This window comes from Saccopteryx bilineata, chromosome 4 (genome assembly GCF_036850765.1).
Source record: "Saccopteryx bilineata isolate mSacBil1 chromosome 4, mSacBil1_pri_phased_curated, whole genome shotgun sequence".
NCBI classification, from domain to species: Eukaryota; Metazoa; Chordata; class Mammalia; order Chiroptera; family Emballonuridae; genus Saccopteryx; species Saccopteryx bilineata.
In genome coordinates this window covers 165,924,431-165,944,185 of record NC_089493.1, presented here as the reverse complement: position 1 = coordinate 165,944,185, position 19,755 = coordinate 165,924,431, and the positions used below count along the sequence as shown (strand labels likewise).

Genomic DNA, 19,755 nt, shown 5'->3' with positions numbered 1-19,755 from the left:
ACTTTGTAATTTTTACTAGGATTGCCTCTTTAACCCATGAATTATGTAAAAGTATTTTTCATTTCCTAAATGGGATTAAAAAAAAGGTTTTATTACTGATTTGTAATTTTAAAGCAATAGAGATCAGATAATGTTGTCCAATGATTAAGGTGTCTGTTTTAAATACTCTGGCCTAAAACATGGACAATTCCTACCCATGTCCCATGTACTGGAAAAGATAACATAGCCTATTTATTTAAAAAGAGCAAACCTGATTTTTTTATTCTTCGCAATAGTTTCATAGAAGTGTGAAAAGATGTTATCCCTATAAAATTTTCTTGTAATTTCATAATTTTCTATTTTATTTGAAATGTAGATTATCTATTGATTAGTGATTATCAGTTGAAGGAGCATTTATCTATCTCTAAAAATGCTTTTGGTCTAAAACTCCATTTTGTCTGATATTAATATTGCCTTACAAAATGTTTCTATCACTGATTACTAATATATTTTTCTTAAAATATTTAGTTATTTAGTGTCTGATTCTTCTCTCAACAACACAAAGCCTTTAAAATGGCTTTTAACCTTCTAATATATCCTTCTGAATTTCATGTTATTGCTGTCTAAAATTTTAGCACTACTTTGGTTTTAAGCATAAAATCTAGAGTTTATACTAAAAAATGTGTATTTACAATATTTTTTACCAATTTATTAGCTTACCGTAGTTTCTTGCATCCCAGGCCTTCCTCCAAAGTTCATTTTTCTCCTTATTGGTGAATGCATCTTTTAGTAGTTCTTTTAGCAAGGGCCTTACGTGGTAAGCTTTTATTCTTTGTAGACCTGAGAATATGCTTATTTTTCCTTCTTTGGAATAATCGTTGTATATAAAATTCTATATTTTGTTATTTTCTCTTGATACTTTGAGGGTATTAACCCCTACTATCTTCTGTGTCATTATTACTTTAGACATCAATCACTGCTTTACTAAGGCTCGGCACAGTCCACCAGAGTTCACTTTGGGGATCACACTGAAGGAAAGGGGAGACTGTACAAGAGTCTGAGCCACAGTCTATTGTGCTCCATGGATACCCACCCTGCAAGGACAGAGACGATGTACGCAGATAACTTGGGAAACCTCAGCAGGGCAGGGCAGTTCTGGCTCTCGCAGGCCCTGCACTCTTTCTGACAGGGTGGGTGGCAGGGTGTGAATATTACTGTTGATGAGAATCTGCTGTCAAAATTTTGATTATTGTTCCTTTGTAAGTAATGCCTTTTTTCTTCCAGTAGCTTTAAGACATTTTTCTTTATCCTTAAAATTCTGTTTCATTTGTTCTGCTTAGTTATTAATTTTTCAAACAAGGATTCATATCTGGATTAAGTTCTAGAAAACTCTACATCATTATTTCTTCAAACATTGCCTCTGCTTTCTATTTCTAACCTCTCCTTCAGGAACTTCAAATAGATATATGATGGAGCTTCTCAATCTGTTTTTTCTCCCAATTTCTCTTCATATCTGTGCTGTATTGTGTTATTTCTTGTCTTTTCACCCAATTCATTAATTCTTTATTCAACTATTCAATATACTGTTTATCCTACACAGAGTTCTTACTTTCACAATTTCTCCCCCCCAATTTAAATTTATTTCATATCCACCTTTGTTAAATTCATAATTATCATTTTTTGTTTTATTGTCTCACATTGTTTTACAGCTATTGGACACAGTTTAAAAGAAGCATGCTTAAAATATTCAAGGTTAAAGTCTTTTATTTCAATTTCCTTGGGTATGAAGTCTCCTGTTTTGCTTTTTGTTTGTGTCCTTATATTTGGACTACCTCTCTTGACAATTTGCATTTGAGCTTTATAAAACTTTTTATTTGAATAAGCTCATGTGCATGAGAGTTGTTTTTTTCTTTTATTTCCATCGAACTTATCCCTTATCAGACGATTTGACAGTTGCTTCAGTCTGGCCTTCAAGTCAGAAGATCTTTTACCAATATTGTTTCTGGTACTTGTGGAATTATTTCAGTTCTGCTCACTAAATCAAAAAATGTGCTCTCGAAGTTTTAGTTACTGTGGTCTTTGCTTCTCCTCTCTACCAAGAACAATTAAGCTAAATTCCAATTGCAACTATGGGAAGCTGCTTGGAGCTTTATTTTTTTTATCTTGGTTCACAGATAGGATAACACCTGGTCTCAGTTCCTTGCTTCATTCAAGTAGACTAGATCTATTTGGCCTGCTCCACGTGAGACGTATTCAGTCTCACTTCTTTACCCAAAGAGGTTGAAACCCCAGTCTCACTGCCCATGATTTTAAGCCTTAATTCTTCTTGGGCATATAGCTTCAACTGTGGATCCATGACCCATTTCTAGTCCACAGTGTTCTTTAATCTTGTTCCTGGGTACAGCTACATATTTTTTAGTTTAGTTTGTTTTTCTTCCATATTTTATTTATGTCTATGTGTTTAAAATGAGAGAGCAGAGAGGTTTCAAAAAAGTAAATAGGCATTACCTTCACAACTGAAAATCATTTGTACTGTGTTTAAACAATCGAGATAGCTGAAAAGAACTCACTCAACATACAATAACCTAGAAAAAAAGAACTTGGCCTTTAAAAAAATACATTAGGAATTTTGTGTATTTCACAGTTTTAGGTCAAGAAAAAAATTGGTAAGTATTCCAGTAACAAAACTAAACAATATGTATATATGATACTTTAATAAAAAGTTAGCATTTAAAAAGTTGGAGGTCAACTCTGGCTGGTTAGCTCAGTAGTAGAGCATTGGCCCAGCATGTGGAAGTCCTGGATTCGATTCCCGGCCAGGGCACACAGGAGAAATGCCCATCTGCTTCTCTACCCTTCCCCCTCTCCTTTTCTATGTCTCTCTTCCCCTCCCGCAGCCAAGGCTCCACTGGAGCAAAGTTGGCCTGGGCGCTGAGGATGGCTCCATGGCCTCTGCCTCAGGCACTAGAATGGTTCCAGTTGCAACAGAAGAACACCCCTAGATGGGCAAAGCATCGCCCCGTAGTGGGCTTGCCTTGCCGGATGGATCCCGGCAGGGCGCATGCCTGAGTCTGTCTCTGCCTCCCTGCTTCTCACTTCATTAAAATACAAATACAAAAAAAAGTCAGAGGTCATATTTAAAGTGACCACTTAATAAAGTAAGCTTATCGTTAACAATTGAAATATACTGGTAAGTAGATAATTAGAGCTCATAAATCCCCTAAAAGCTTATCCCTGTAAAATACACTACAAAGTTGTATTTCTGATAAATAAGCGCTATGAGAAAAAAGGTGCAGTTTTTTTCTATTTGACTTCAGATTACAAAATTCATTTTTACATTGTTTATTTTCTTCAAAATCAGTTGATTTCCTTTAAAATCATAGTCATGGGCACCCTAGGCATATACTATATACATACATAAGGATTTTAACTATATCACAGAGGTAGTGTTTTCTTGGAGCTGGAGAACATTGTCTGGGGGAAGGACTAGAATCCCATGGGAGGGGAGGTAGACTGTTTTATACTACGTATCTACTAGAGTACTCTGATAATCTCCCCTGCAGGACATGTTCTTCCAGCCCACCACTTTTGATCTCCATTACCTTAGTGATCTACTGTTAACTGATGAGATTCATATCCCTCGGGAGAACTGAGATGGAAAAGAGATTAAGAGGCACTGATCTATGGATTTTTATTAGCTTAGTTTCTAAAAGTCACAAGTAACAAAGAAAAATTAAACTTACTCAGTTTGGATGAAGGAAGAATTATTAATTAATTATAAAGCAAAGATGAAAAAGAACAGAACTCTACAATGACACAAAATAATCTGTACAGACTCTAGCAAAGTCTCAAAGTGTGGACTATGGAGGACTTGTCATCAGAATCTCCTGGAATATTAGTTAAAATGCAGACTCCTATTTCAAATCTGCTGAATCTGAACCTCTTCAAAAGTTTTGAGACTTACAACTAGAGAAAGAGATTTATAATCACATTTAACTAATCTAGGGAAAAAGAAATCCCTTATATGAAAATACACTAAACTTTATATTCTAGATAAGAGACTGCGATATAACAGAAACTGAGTAAAGTTCACATTTTCACATATTTTGTGAAATAAATGGATTTAATTTATTCAAATCACAATATAACAACTTATTCAACAAGTCATTAATGAAGAAATTTAATAAGCGTTATAATTAAGAATGGCTTGATACTAAAAAATTTATTTTAGATGGCCTAAGTTAATCGTGATCCAATCACAATTATTCATAATTTATAAATTAAGCACTGCTCCTGAATCTAAACAAATCTCTCTGGGTTACAATGAATATTAACTTTGCTTGACTATTAAAAAAACCATCAGGCACAAGTTCCATACACAAAAAAGAAATGTTTGCCTATGAACAAGTATTCACTTTCTTAAAAACCAATTACAAAATGAGGTAACAGGAGACAATTTTAAGAAGAAAATTTTAACATACATAAATGCAGGCATGAATAATATAATAAATAATGTAATTAATCTTTTTGTTTATCTCGGGGTTATATAAAAATAATCCACTAAATCACCTAAATCTAAATTTCAGATTTTTGATGAACAAAGTTGAATGCAAAGGACATTATAATTGAGACTTTTTCTCTGGGGTATCAACTCTCCCAATAAGAGAGGATACAAAAGATCTGAGTAAGAAAATTTATATTCACCTATGAGATTTTTAAAGGAATACCACATAAAAAGAATACTAAGGAAGCAAATTAACAGTAATGTAATTTTCTTTTTATTTAAACTTTATAATCTTTTTCAGTTGATGAGGATTTCCTTTGCCACCCACCAGGGTGCTGGAACTTCTTGGCTGGAATTCAGATATCCAGAGTTCTGGTTACCTACAACATCTATTGTTTATGTAGTAGCTTACAAGCATCAAAGGCCACCCTCACCTGATGCTTGGCCGGATCTATGCCCTCCAAAATAGTCTTCATGTCCTCCTGCTTGTCCTGTGAAAGGAAAAAGAAGAACTCACGGATCTTATTCCAAAAATAAAAATCACATTTGGCCATGAAGACCTTGTGACTGGTACTTTAGATGTTGGGCTCTTAAATTCAGGATCTTAAGCTAAAAAGATTCTTATCTGTAGAGACCATAATCTCAGGAGCATAGCATGATTTTTTTGTAGGGTGTGATAATATGGTTCTCTGCCAATATAACTTCAATATGAAGCTTAGCATATGCAGATATAATTCTGTTGAATTATTTGAATTCATGCCTTTGTCTCCAAACACAACTAAAGCCACAAAATAAAAAATAATAAATTTTAACATCTAACCAAAGAAAATAAAAGTGTGGGGATATCACAAGTTGGGATAAAAAGAAAAATACTGTAAGACAATTACATAGTTATATAGTTCCCCATTATAAATACTCAGTGCTCACACTTTTCAACTAAAACAGGTTCCTACAAAGAACTTGAGAGATAGAATATCTGTGTTTTCTCTAGATTTAGACTCCTGACAAAGGGAAAGAACTTGAAGTGAGACAGGGATATTATCTAGGAAACTAATAAGCTTTGCTAACTGACCAGAGTCAACAAAGTCTCCAAATAAAGAAAAATGTAGCCTAGAGAAGACTTCACTCTAAGTCACTTCTACCTCCTACCTGGCAGATGTGCTTACTTTAAAGGGATGCATGCACCTATGGTACAGATTTGGTGAAAAAGTATTGTGAAACAACTACATGTTTGAAAAAGCTAACTGTTAAGACTCACTTCCTCTCCCTGTCCCGCTCCTATATGATTTTCAACAAATGACAAGATCCTTCAAATATGAAAAATAATCAAAGTATCCAACTTGGAACTTATTAAGAGTTCCTACAAAAATGGAAACAAAATTTAAGTCAAATATTGCCCTGCTCTTTCAAATAAATTAAAGAGAACTCTTTAAATAGCTAAACAAAGTGATATAACAGAAAGAGGAGATTTGGAAGAGCAGACAAAACTAAGTAATAATAAAACCATACTAGAAGCAACAAGAATACAGAAAAAATAATGACCTGAAAGATGAGCTTAAGAGAAAAACAATGCAGAGGAAAAGAAGACAAATGAAAAGAATTAAGATAATACAAATAAGAAAGGTCTAAAATATGAATAATATCCCAGATAAAAACAGAATAGTAAAAGAAGTATTTGAGGATGTAATAAAAGAAAACAGAAGGAGGAAGAACAGCAGCATTGAATTAAAAAGTATTCATTGTTTTCCAGGAAAAATTAATACAGACTAATAAACGCCAAGACACATCTGGTGAAATCAAAGGTTGAAGTATAATGAAAGAACCTTATGATAATCCAGGACGAAAAAGATAATTACTTATATGTAATGGGGAATATTCTAGCAGGCTTGGGCAATATTCAGTACCACAAGATAGTAGAATAGAGGGCTTAGAATTTATTTTTTTTTTTGAGAGAGGGGCAGACAGGAACGGAGAGAGATAAGAAGCATCAAATCGCAGTTGTGACACTTTAGTTGTTCATTGATTGCTTCTCATACATGCCTTGACTGGGGGGCTCCAGCCAAGCCAGTACCCCTTGCTCAAGCCAGTGGTGACCATAGGCTCAAGCCAGTGACCTTAGGGTTTTGAACCTGGGTCCTCAGCATCCCAGGTCGATGCTCTATCCACTACGCCAACACCTGTCAGGCTATAGGGCATAGAATTTTGAAGGGAAAAACAAGTGATTCAGTTTTATATGTGGCAAAATTTATTTATAAGTTTATAAATACAATAAACAAGTCTCAAAAAAAAAACAACCAAGTATCGGCCCTGGCCAGCTGGCTCAGTGGTAGAGCATTGACAGGCACATGGAAGTCCTGAGTTCGATTCCCGACCAAGACACACAAGAGAAGTGCCCATCTGCTTCTCTACCCTTTCCCCTCTCCTTCCTCTCTCTTCCCCTCCTGCAGCCAAGGTTCCATTGGAGCGAAGTTGGCCCAGGTGCTAAGGATGGCTTCATAGTCTCCACCTTAGGCGCTAGAATGACTCCAGATGCAACAGAGCAACACCCCTTGTTATCTGTGAACTCCTTTTTTATTTTTTTCAGAGATTGGCAGTGAATTCAAATCAAAATACCGCTGTCAGCCAGCCAAACAGTGAGTCAAGTTAAGGCTCCCAGGATTTAAGACACTAATATAAAAGGCTAGTAAACACTGAATCCACCTAAATATACAAAGTTAAACAACTTTGAGAAATAGGATCATAAAACAGTATAAATGTTATAAAACCACTGTAATGTAAAAATAACTACTGAAAATCTTACAGTGAAAGATACATTTAGCCAGGTGGTGGTGCAGTGGATAGAGTCAGACTGGGATGCTGAGGACCCAGGTTCTAAACCCCAAGGTCGCCAGCTTGACCGTGGACTCATCTGGTTTAAGCAAGGGGTCACTGGGTCTGCTGTAGCCCCTCAGTCAAGGCACATATGACAAAGCAATCAATGAACAACTAAGGTGTCACAATGAAGAATTGATGCTTCTCATCTCTCTCCCTTCCTGTCTGTCTGGCCCTATCTGTCCCTCTCTCTATCTCTGTCACATTTAATCTCTTTTTTCAGAACAAAGTCTATAGATATTGTCTAAATATTTTTTAAAAATAAATTTGTTCTTGCCTGACCCGTGGGGGCACAGTGGATAAAGCATTAACCTGGAATGCTGAGGTTGCCGATTCAAAACCCCGGCCTGTCCTGGTCAAGGCACATATGAGAAGCAACTACTATGAGTTGATGCTCTTCCGCCTCCCCCCTCCTCCCTAAAATCAATAAATAAAATCTTAAAATAAAAAAATAATTTGTTCTTTAAAGAAATTAACAAAATATTTCAAAATTTACATTTGTAAATGTCTGAATATTCTTCCAGAAAGTTAACTTTATACCTATGTTTTATATAGTTCATCAAAGCTTTGGGAGCAATTAATGAGCAGCTCATAGGGCTACTTGGAACATAGATTTTTTAGTTAAAACAAACATGAAGCCCTGGCCGGTTGGCTCAGTGGTAGAGCATCAGCCTGGCATGTAGGAGTCCCGGGTTCGATTCCTGGCCAGGGCACACAGGAGAAGCACCCATCTGCTTCTCCACCCCTCCCCCTCTCCTTCCTCTCTGTCTCTCTCTTCCCCTCCTGAGGCCAAGGCTCCACTGGAGCAAAGTTGGCCTGGGCACTGAGGATGGCCCATGGCCTCTGCCTCAGGCACTAGAATGGCTCTGGTTGCAACAGAGCAACGCCCCAGATGGGCAGAGCATCGCCCCATGGTGGGCATGCCGGGTGGATCCCAGTCGGGCGCATGCGGGAGTCTGTCTGACTGCCTCCCCGTTTCCAACTTCAGAAAAATATAAAAAACAAACAAACAAACATGAGGACTATAATGATAGATTAGAATATTAAACCATTAAGAAAGAAAGAAAGGAAGGAAAGAAAGGAGGGAGGGAGGGAGGGGAAAGGGAGGGGGGGAGGAAGGAAGGAAGGAAATAAATCAACTTATGTTAATGAGAATGTGGGGAATCAGGAAGTCACAATTGTTAAAAGTACTGTATATAAACTGGTTCAGCATTTTTGACTAATTTGGCAGCAGCCATCAAATTTTTACATGTGAACTCTTTGATAACCAAAATTTTACTTCTAGGAATTTATCCTTTTACAAAAGTAGAAAAGATATAATGTGTTTAGCAATATTTAATGTAGCACCATTTGTAATATTTAAACATATTTATAAATAAATAACCAGTTAAGAAATAACTGAAATGGAATGAGAACTCCTTAGGAACTGACATAGAAAAACATTAATAATGAAAAAGTTGCAGTATATGTAGTAACAAATCCACTCATATAAAAGACATGTAGCCCACATACATAGAATATACATATATTTGGGTATATAGAAATGTCCAGAAGGACACACAACATATTGTTTAAATTAAGAAAACAATCTTATAAAAGAGGACCTGGTCTACATTTCTATTTCATAAGATTCAATATAGGTAAAAAAACTAATCCTTCAATTTTTTTCTTTCTTTAAGGAAAGTCCATATCAAATCTCATTTAAAAAACATAAATTCCAGAACAAGAACCAAATGGTGCTAATATTTCCATTAGCTCCATTATTCTAAGAAAATATCCCCAAAAAGTTTATTTGCTGGTAGAATACAGTTCAAGGAAAGCAAAAAGAGTCAGAGAGCTTACTTTATAGTTAGAGAAGAAAATCAGTGATAGACACTGTGACATAGTCAAAGGGCTCTATTTTTTCATCAGTGCAAAAGTGTTTCAATTTTTATTAAAATTTTAAAAATAGCCCTGGCCGGTTGGCTCAGCGGTAGAGCGTCGGCCTAGCGTGCGGAGGACCCGGGTTCGATTCCCGGCCAGGGCACATAGGAGAAGCGCCCATTTGCTTCTCCACCCCTCCGCCGCACCTTCCTCTCTGTCTCTCTCTTCCCCTCCCGCAGCCAAGGCTCCATTGGAGCAAAGATGGCCCGGGCGCTGGGGATGGCTCTGTGGCCTCTGCCCCAGGCGCTAGAGTGGCTCTGGTCGCAACATGGCGACGCCCAGGAGGGTCGCAACATGGCGACGCCCAGGATGGGCAGAGCGTCGCCCCCTGGTGGGCAGAGCGTCGCCCCCTGGTGGGCGTGCCGGGTGGATCCCGGTCGGGCGCATGCGGGAGTCTGTCTGACTGTCTCTCCCTGTTTCCAGCTTCAGAAAAATGCAAAAAAAAAAAAAAAAAAAAGAATAAAAAAAAAAATTTTTAAAAATAATAAACCCTTAAAAGCTATGTTCAACACTACAGAGAAAATCAAGATAATAAAAATCAAAATTCTATTTCAATAAGAATTTATATGAAAAATTAAACATTGGTAAGTATGTTTCTTTCAGTATCTGTCACTTTTCATCATACATACATAAAATGTCTCTTGGAAGGATCATAAAATTTCTTGGAAGGATCCAAGAAATGAACTAATTGCCAACAAAGATGGAAACTGAGGGCCCATGAACATTCTTAAAAATACTTTTTTGAGACACACACACACAGAGAAGGACAGAAAGGGACAGACAGGAAGGAGAGAGAGATGAGAAGCATCAATTCTTCATTGTGACACCTTAGTTGTTCATTGATTGCTTTCTCATATGTGCCTTGATGGGGCAGGGGCGCTACAGCCAAGCCAGGACCCTGTGCTAAAGCCAGATGAGCCCATGCCCAAGCCAGCGACCTTGAGGTTTTGAACCTGGGTCCTCTCCATCCCAGTCCAAGGCTCTATCCACTGCACCACCACGTGGTCATGTTAAAATACTTTATTGATTTATTTTAAATCAGGGGACATATTGACCTCTTGTTCCACCCATCCATGCGTTTACTGGTTGGCTCCTACATGTCTCCTGACCGGAGAACAAACTACAACCTTGGCACATTGGAATGACACTCCTACCAACTAAGCTACCTGGCCAGAGCCCATGGAACATTTTTATACTCTGTGAATTTGAACCTGGTAAAGGTATTACCTACTTAAAATTTTTAAAATATATTTTTCAAGTAATTTTAAGATTTTGTTAATAAACAAAAATTTAGCCACAATAAGGAAAATAAATTCATATAGGACCAACTATTATTCAATATAGTAAAGATTCTAAAATTAGCAACATAGTATGCCTACCATACGACCTTAAGTGGGTCCCATTTATTTTCTCTGATCTATTTCATCTATAGCAGATTCTTTATGAGTACAGAGAAACAAACTGTGTTCTTATGTCCTTGGGTACCTCTCCCTCTACTATCTTTAAGGTGACAAACATTTTAAAGTAAAATGATATTCTAACTTCCTTGTTTTTTTCAGTTATTATGTATACTTAAAAGCTGAAAAAGCAATCCTAAACAAAGGAAATTTTGAAAAGTTTTAAGACATAAAACATGAAAGGAAGATGATATAACACGTTTATTCTGCTACTTGAAATAAACTTTACTTTCCAAAAAAATTAATTTGAGACTATTCTTGACTAACTTTAGTAGTTCACAAGGGAAGAGGAATAGTCTACTTAAAACAAAAACCTATGTTGAGAAAACTTTTCCTATATATACATATTTAAAATTTTTATTTATTGATTTTAGCGAGAAAGGAATGCAGAGAGAGAAGACAGGAACATCAATCTCTTCCTGTATGTGCTCTGACCGGAAATCGAACCTGCAACCTCTGAACTTTGGGATGATGTTCTAATCCACTGAGCTCTTCAGCCAGGGCCAATTTGTAAATGGTGTTCACTGGTTGTTTCTCGTAAAACAGTTCAGTAACAAATTTGTAAGGACGCTGATAATATGAAAACTCCATTTCAGAGAAATATGATTGAGCAGTTTTCAAAGACAATCTGTTTTTTCCTATTTCTTTTTAAGAGATTTATTTTATTTATTCCTTTTTAGACAGGAGAGAGAGAGAGAGAGAGAGAGAAAAGAGGGATAGGAGCAGGAAACATCAACTCCCACATGTGCCCCGACCGGGCAACCTCAGCGCTGCAGGTTGACGCCCCATCCACAGGTCAGGCCCTAACTATTTATTTTAAATTTTAAATACCAGAGAATGCTAACATGTTTTTTTTTTTTTTTTTTTTTAATATTTTTTTGTTGCTGTTTATTTTTTTACAGAGACAGATAGTGAGTCAGAGAGAGGGATAGACAGGGACAGACAGACAGGAACGGAGAGAGATGAGAAGCATCAATCATTAGTTTTTCGTTGCACATTGCGACACCTTAGTTGTTCATTGATTGCTTTCTCATATGTGCCTAGACTGCGGGCCTTCAGCAGACAGAGTAACCCCTTGCTGGAGCCAGCGACCTTGGGTTCAAGCTGGTGAGCTTTTTTTCTTTTGCTCTAACCAGATGAGCCCGCTCTCAAGCTGGCGACCTTGGGGTCTTGAACCTCGGTCCTCTGCATCCCAGTCCGACGCTCTATTCACTGCGCCACCGCCTGGTCAGGCGCTAACATGTTTTAATACAAACTTCCTTACAATGAGTTTACTTCGTATAATACATGTAATCATAGCAAATACTAAAAACCAAAAAACAATACAGAGCTGGACCCAATAAACAAAGATGTTATTCAAAGGAAAAAAAAAAAAAAAACAAGAACAAGGAATAATATTTCAATACACAATGATTCCCATTAGAGGGGTAACAAGAGATGCATATAGCAAAAGATAAAAATTAGGTGATTTAGCCCTGGCCGGTTGGCTCAGCAGTAGAGCGTCGGCCTAGCGTGCGGAGGACCCAGGTTCGATTCCCAGCCAGGGAACACAGGAGAAGCGCCCATTTGCTTCTCCACCCCTCCACCACGCTTTCCTCTCTGTCTCTCTCTTCCCCTACCGCAGCCAAGGCTCCATTGGAGCAGAGATGGCCCGGGCGCTGGGGATGGCTCTGTGGCCTCTGCCTCAGGCGCTAGAGTGGCTCTGGTCGCAATATGGCGACGCCCAGGATGGGCAGAGCATCGCCCCCTGGTGGGCGTGCCGGGTGGATCCCGGTCGGGCGCATGCGGGAGTCTGTCTGACTGTCTCTCCCCGTTTCCAGCTTCAGAAAAATGAAAAAAAAAAAAATTAGGTGATTTGTTCAGGGCTCTCTGATTGTAGAGTAAGCTCAGTGCTGATAGACTCGTTAAAATGATTCTGAATGCTAAACGAGGAACATTTTAAAAACTCTGGAATTAATGGACAACTTTAAATTTTTGATTTTCAAAAAGGACATTTTTTTTTTTTTAATAGGGAGAGAGGAATAGATAGGGACAGACAGGTACGGAGAGAAACGAGAAGCATCAATCATCAGTATTTCATTGCAACACCTTAGTTGTTCATTGATTACTTTCTCATATGTGCCTTGACCGTGGGCCTTCAGCAGACCAAGTAACCCCTTGCTCGAGCCAGCGACCTTGGGTCCAAGCTGGTGAGCTTTGCTCAAACCAGATAAGCCCGCGCTCAAGCTGGCGACCTCGGGGTCTCGAACCTGGGTCCTCCACATCCCGCATCCCAGTCTGATGCTCTATCCCAGGGGTCCCCAAACTACGGCCACCAGGCCGCATGTGGCCCCGAGGCCATTTATCTGGCCCCCGCCACACTTCTGGAAAGGGCACCTCTTTCATTGGTGGTCAATGAGAGGAGCACATTGACCATCTCATTAGCTAAAAGCAGGCCCATAGTTTCCATAGAAATACTGGTCAGTTTGTTGATTTAAATTTACTTGTTCTTTATTTTAAATACTGTATTTGTTCCCATTTTGTTTTTTTTACTTTAAAATAAGATATGTGCAGTGTGCACAGGGATTTGTTCATAGTTTTGTTTGTTTTTTACAGGGACACAGAGAGAGTCAGATAGAGGGATAGATAGGGACAGACAGACAGGAAGGGAGAGAGATGAGAAATATCAATTATCAGTTTTTCGTTGCGACACCTTAGTTGTTCATTAATTGCTTTCTCATATGTGCCATGACCGCGGGCCTTCAGCAGACTGAGTAACCCCTTGCTCGAGCCAGTGACCTTGGGTCCAAGCTGGTGAGTTGTTTTTTATTTTTTTTGCTCAAGCCAGATGAGCCCATGCTCAAGCTGGCAACCTTGGGGTCTCGAACCTGGGTCCTTCCGCATCCTAGTCCAACGCTCAATCCACTGCACCACCAACTGGTCAGGCCCATAGTTTTTTTGTGTTTTTTTTTAAATATTTTTTATTTATTCATTTTAGAGAGGAGGGAGGGAGAGAGAGAAGGGGGGAGGATCAGAAAGCATCAACTCCCCATATGTGCCTTGACCAGGCAAGCTCAGGGCTTTGAACTGGCAACCTCAGCGTTTCCAGGTCGACACTTTATCCACTGTGCCACCACAGGTCAGGCCATAGTATTTTTTATAGTCCGGCCCTCCAACGGTCTGAAGGACAGTGAACTGGCCCCCTGTGTAAAAAGTTTGGCGACCCCTGCTCTATCCACTGCACCATCGCCTGGTCAGGCCAAAAAGAACATTTTAAGTGGCCTATTTAAGACTACTAAACTAGCCCAAAGGTTTAAATAATGGATTACTCAAACTGATACAATTATAAAAAGTTATATATCAATTCATAATCTCTAAATAAGGTGGATAGTCAGTGTGCTGTTAACTGGAAATATCTATAAATATTTTTCTTAAGTTATTGGGGTGACACTGGTTAACCTAATTATATAGGTTTCAGGTACCCAATTCTACAACACATCTCTGTACATCTATAAATATTTTTCTTTTTCTTTTTTTTAATTTAGAAATTAAAGTGAATGGGGTGACATTGATCAATAAGAATACATAGGTTTCAGGTAAACATCTCTATAGCATTTGAACTGCTGACTGTGTTGTGTGCCCATCACCCAAAGTCAAATCATTTTTCGTCACCATGTATTTGTCCCTCTACTCCCCACCTGCCCTGTACATCTATAATACTTTTAATTTAAAATATTTTAAAACTAGAAAAAAAGAATTTCAAATAAGTTTCAAATTAGAAGATGCACATATTTTGAAGATCTACCTGACAGTGCTCCAGTCTGCCTTCAGTTCTGGCTATGAATTTTTAAAAAGCAATAAATAAGAATTTTCCAGATTTCCTTTAACACTAAATTCTCAATTACACCTACCACACATTTAGAATATAAAGTCCTAAATCTTCTGAGTTTCATCTCAGTAAACAATACAAGAAAACCAAATTGTCGCATTAAGTTTTTTAAAACCATAACTAATAATATTAACTGATTCTGGTGCAGAATATTTTAAGGAATGGGAAACAACAGTTTTTAAGCTCCTTTTAAAAAAATGTAATATCAAAACCCAGAATTATGACAAAAATTAAATTCCACAATCTAATTAAGATTTCAGGGTTGATCCAGATGTGTTCCAAAGGTTTACCTATACATCCTTATTTAAAACTAAGAGTAAAAATAGTTCCTAAAATGAAGGTTCTCAGTCAGTCCACAAGATCATCTATTTAACTTAAAGAATGAGCAAACCCAGATACCAAGAACACACCCATGGAATGCCAGGAATGGACTATATCTCCACCTCATGCACTGGGAGAGGACAGCCTTCCATCTGCAAACCAATGGAGGAAATTCCTATAGTCCAAAACAGATACTAGGAGGTGGAAGAAAAGAATAAAGGATAAGAAAGATGCCACTGCCTTGTTAGGTCCATCTAGTAGGATTATCAACCACTTTTCTCAGGACTCGGACTGATATGCCTGCTTTACTCACTTCTTGTGTCTGACTAGGTCTTTTTTCCCTCTCTCTGGCTTATAGTAAAGCCTGAAATTACAAAGATTATTCATAGGTTTTAAATATCAAACTTACTATACCTTCCCATACTTTTCACATATTCTATAAAGAATATATAATTAGGAAAATAACTAATATTAAAATTAAGATGTCTCTCCACAGAGTGCAAAAGGATGGAATAGGCAATATATTTTTAAGTTAAAATCAATATAAAACAAAATTCAAAAGGAGAATAAAAAGTTATGCATATGAAGTTACTAAATCTATCAGTATAATAGTGAAAAATGAAAAATGAGAAATTCAATAAGTGAATGACTATGGTCCATTAATTTGATGGAATATTATGCAAGAGTTATAAACATAGAGACTACGTAACAATATGAAGGTTATGAAAAATCACATAGCAGAAAAAATTAAAAACAACTATATTATAATTATACCTAAATATAAATGCAAAGATCAACTGCAAATTAAAAAATGAAAATTATGTTAAAATAACAGTATTATCTTTGTATTTAATTAAGGTTTATTTATCTAACCCAATTTTTTAAATCTTATATTTGAAGGTAAAACAGTATGGCAAATTTAAATCTTTCTATCTGTTCATGTAATGTTCTTCTAAAGAACTCAAATCACAAACACCAACTAATTCCAGAAGACTATACAAATAAAACATTTGAAAATATTTCATAACAGATTTCTAACTCAGTCAAATCAGTAATATTTTGCTATACAACATAATATATTAAACAGTTGCTCTTTTTCCTATTTAATATTTTCAGAAAAACAAACAGGTTAAGGCCCTGGCCGGTTGGCTCAGCGGTAGAGCATCGGCCTAGCGTGCGGAGGACCCGGGTTCGATTCCCAGCCAGGGCACACAGGAGAAGCGCCCATTTGCTTCTCCACCCCTCCGCCGCGCTTTCCTCTCTGTCTCTCTCTTCCCCTCCCGCAGCCAAGGCTCCATTGGAGCAAAGATGGCCCGGGCGCTGGGGATGGCTCTGTGGCCTCTGCCTCAGGCGCTAGAGTGGCTCTGGTCGCAACATGGCGACGCCCAGGATGGGCAGAGCATCGCCCCCTGGTGGGCAGAGCTTCGCCCCCTGGTGGGCGTGCCGGGTGGATCCCGGTCGGGCGCATGTGGGAGTCTGTCTAACTGTCTCTCCCTGTTTCCAGCTTCAGAAAAATGAAAAAAAAATAATAAAAAAAAATAAAAATAAAAATAAAAAATAAAAACAAACAGGTTAAGAAAGTGACTTTGCTATAGAAAAATGGAAGAGAAAATCTGGGTAAGAATTTGAATAATAAGAGTATTACATTTGTTAATAGTATCTAAGCTTTTATGCTCTACCCTATTTCTTTATTTCAAGTGATGAAATACTCCAATTCTTAATTTTTATAGATGACCCAAAGCAACTCTAAAAAAGGAAAGCCCTGGCCGGTTGGCTCAGCAGTAGAGCGTCGGCCTAGCGTGCGGAGGACCCGGGTTCAATTCCCAGCCAGGGCACACAGGAGAAGCGCCCATTTGCTTCTCCACCCCTCCACCACGCCTTCCTCTCTGTCTCTCTCTTCCCCTCCCACAGCCAAGGCTCCATTGGAGCAAAGATGGCCCGGGTGCTGGGGATGGATCCTTGGCCTCTGCCCCAGGCGCTAGAGTGGCTCTGGTTGCAACATGGCGACGCCCCAGATGGGCAGAGCATCACCCCCTGGTGGGCAGAGCGTCGCCCCATGGTGGGCGTGCCGGGTGGATCCCGGTCGGGCGCATGCGGGAGTCTGTCTGACTGTCTCTCCCTGTTTCCAGCTTCAGAAAAATGCAAAAAAAAAAAAAAAAAATTAAAAAAAGGAAAACAATATAGTAAGAAGGCAGAAGATTGAGATCTACTTATCAAATCTCTGTCATAGTTCTCAAATTAAAAAGTATACCTCAAAAAATCTAACTGAGCCCAGCCAGATGGCTCAGTGGTAGAGCGTCGGCCTGACTTGCAGGAGTCCTGGGTTCGATTCCCGGCCAGGGCACACAGGAGAAGCGCCCATCTGCTTCTCCAACCCTCCCCCTCTCCTTCCTCTCTTTCTCTCTCTTCCCCTCCCGCAGCCAAGGTTCCACTGGAGCAAAGTTGGCCCGGGCGCTGAGGATGGCTCTATGGCCTCTGCCTCAGGTGCTAGAATGGCTCTGGTTGCAACAGAGCAACGCCCCAGATGGGCAGAGCATCGCCTCCTGGTGGGCATGCCGGGTGGATCCTGGCTGGGCGCATGCTGGAGTCTGTCTGAATGCCTCCCCATTTCCAACTTCAGAAAAATACAAAAAAAAAAAAAAAAAAAAAATCTAACTGATGGGGAAAATCTAATTAACGAGAATGAATGCTAGTGTAAGTATAATATTATTAGTAGAAATAATAATAAGTGGCATAATTATACTATATATTTACTTTAGTCAATAATTATTTTCCAACAATCTCAGATATCTATTTGGGAATGTGTGCTATTGGAAATGGTTTAAAAGGCAATACTTGCACATTTTTTTCCAAATAACTGAAGACTAATGAACTTTTGGTTCATTATAACATTTCATAAATTTTTATGAAATATTAAAGAAACTCTGTGAAAAACTCTAAAAAGCAGTTCAGAAAATAAAAATGAATCAAAGTACACATTTCAGCAAGAAACATGAACCTGTAAGTAGGATACGATTTATAATTTCCATAATTGTAAGAAATATTACACATACGAATCTATCATCTAATTTGAAACTTTGAAAAGTCAAAGTAGAAAGAAAATACCAAAAGAACAGAACAATAATAGAGTGCTTTAATAATGTTGTTAGGAAAGATGATAGTATCTTTGTTTTTATTTTTTTACATTTTATTTATTCATTTTTTTAGATAGAGGAGACACAGAGAGAGAAAGAGACAGAGAGAGAGAAAAGATGGAAAGAACAGAGGGAGGAGCAGGAAGCATCAACTCCCATTAAGTGTCTTGACCAGGCAAGCCTGGGGTTTTGAACCAGCGACCTCAGCATTCCAGGTCGATGCTTTTACCCACTGCGCCACCACAGGTCAGGCAGTATCTTTGTTTTTAAAGCCCAATAAGATAAACAAAAGAAATCACTCAAAAAGATTTGACAAGTTATTCTAGTCTGTGAACATATCCTTGAATGGATAATGTCTAATAAAGTTTAGAAATGTTGATGGGGATTGGAGAGAGGAAAAAACTACAGTTTTACCTAGAAAATTAAATAGTATACCTCATTAAAAAAACTAAGTATTTTTAAATACAATTAATAAATGCAACAAAACTAGAATAGCCAAACTTTTTAAAGTTACTTTATAGAAAGCATGCAAACTATAGGTCTTTTTTACTAGTTTTTTTTAATGTTAAAAATAAATGAATGAGAATTAATACACAAATATTTGAAATTAAGAATATCTTACTAAATCGGCCCCTGCTTGAAGTAAAACATCTGCAACATCTGTGTGTCCATTTTCACAAGCATAAGTTAAGGCTGTGTCTCCTGTTGCTGTTGTAGCATGAACATTAGCACCTAGCAAATAAAAAAAAACCATATATTTACTTTGTAAATTATAAATTGTATTAGATAGTTCAACTTTGCAATTTGGAAATTGATAAACTTGGAAGTATGAAAATACCAGTATATATTTTAAATAGCCTAATTTTCCTTTAAATATGTTTTGTAAAAATGCTTTTAACTATAGAGAAAGGAAGTACAATAAATGATTTTAAACCACATAGAAAGGAAGTACACTAAATGATTTTAAAACATAGTAAAATCTGGTCCTGGCGGGTTGGCTCAACGGTAGAGCGTCGGCCTGGCGTGCTGGTGACCCGGGTTTGATTCCTGGCCAGGGCACATAGGAGAAGCACCCCTTTGCTTCTCCACCCCTCCACCACGCCTTCCTCTCTGTCTCTCTCTTCCCCTCCTGCAGCCAAGGATCCATTGCAGCAAAGATGGCCCGGGCGCTGGGGATGGCTCCTTGGCCTCTGCCCCAGGCGCTAGAGTGGCTCTGGTCTCGGCAGAGTGACGCCCCCTGGTGGGCAGAGCGTTGCCCCCTGGTGGGCGTGCCGGGTGGATCCCGGTCAGGCGCATGCGGGAGTCTGTCTGTCTCTCCCCTTTTCCAGCTTCAGAAAAAAAAAAAAAAAACAGTAAAATCTGCCTATACATCCTCAGTAAGATATACCCTAAGAAATAAAAGAATTACAAAAACAAAAAGTATCAGTTTTCAGAAATCATATTGGTGGTAGTTTTGGATTGTATTCTGAGACAGTTATACAGATGTTGTGGTACAAATCAAATGAGTAATTCTTTGGTAAAAAGTAAAATTCTGACATGGTTGAGAGAAAACAGAGATATGAGATTGTTGAGGTTAAGTAAAAAGCCTATGGTTCTGAACTGGAAGTACTGACATGAACTCATAATATATTTTACCTCTAAGAAAAATAAATATTTCTTAACTCTGACTAAAAAAGACCCCCAGACAATGACAGACCA

At 38.2% G+C, this 19,755-nt stretch overlaps 1 protein-coding gene across 3 annotated transcripts in view; it reads right to left on the bottom strand.

Moving 5' to 3' along the window:
- Positions 1 to 19,755, bottom strand: part of ANKHD1 (ankyrin repeat and KH domain containing 1) — a 145,940-nt gene that overhangs the window by 61,928 nt on the left and 64,257 nt on the right. Inside the window, exons 10-11 of one of the 3 annotated variants that reach the window (XM_066272699.1) lie at positions 18,680 to 18,789; positions 4,918 to 4,974 (exon numbers count right to left, since the gene is read on the bottom strand). In XM_066272699.1, the coding sequence (XP_066128796.1) occupies positions 4,918 to 4,974; positions 18,680 to 18,789 (167 nt within the window). Of the gene's footprint in view, positions 1 to 4,690; positions 4,975 to 18,679; positions 18,790 to 19,755 lie in introns of those variants that run through there. The other 2 variants (XM_066272700.1, XM_066272701.1) reach the window with 2 other exon arrangements.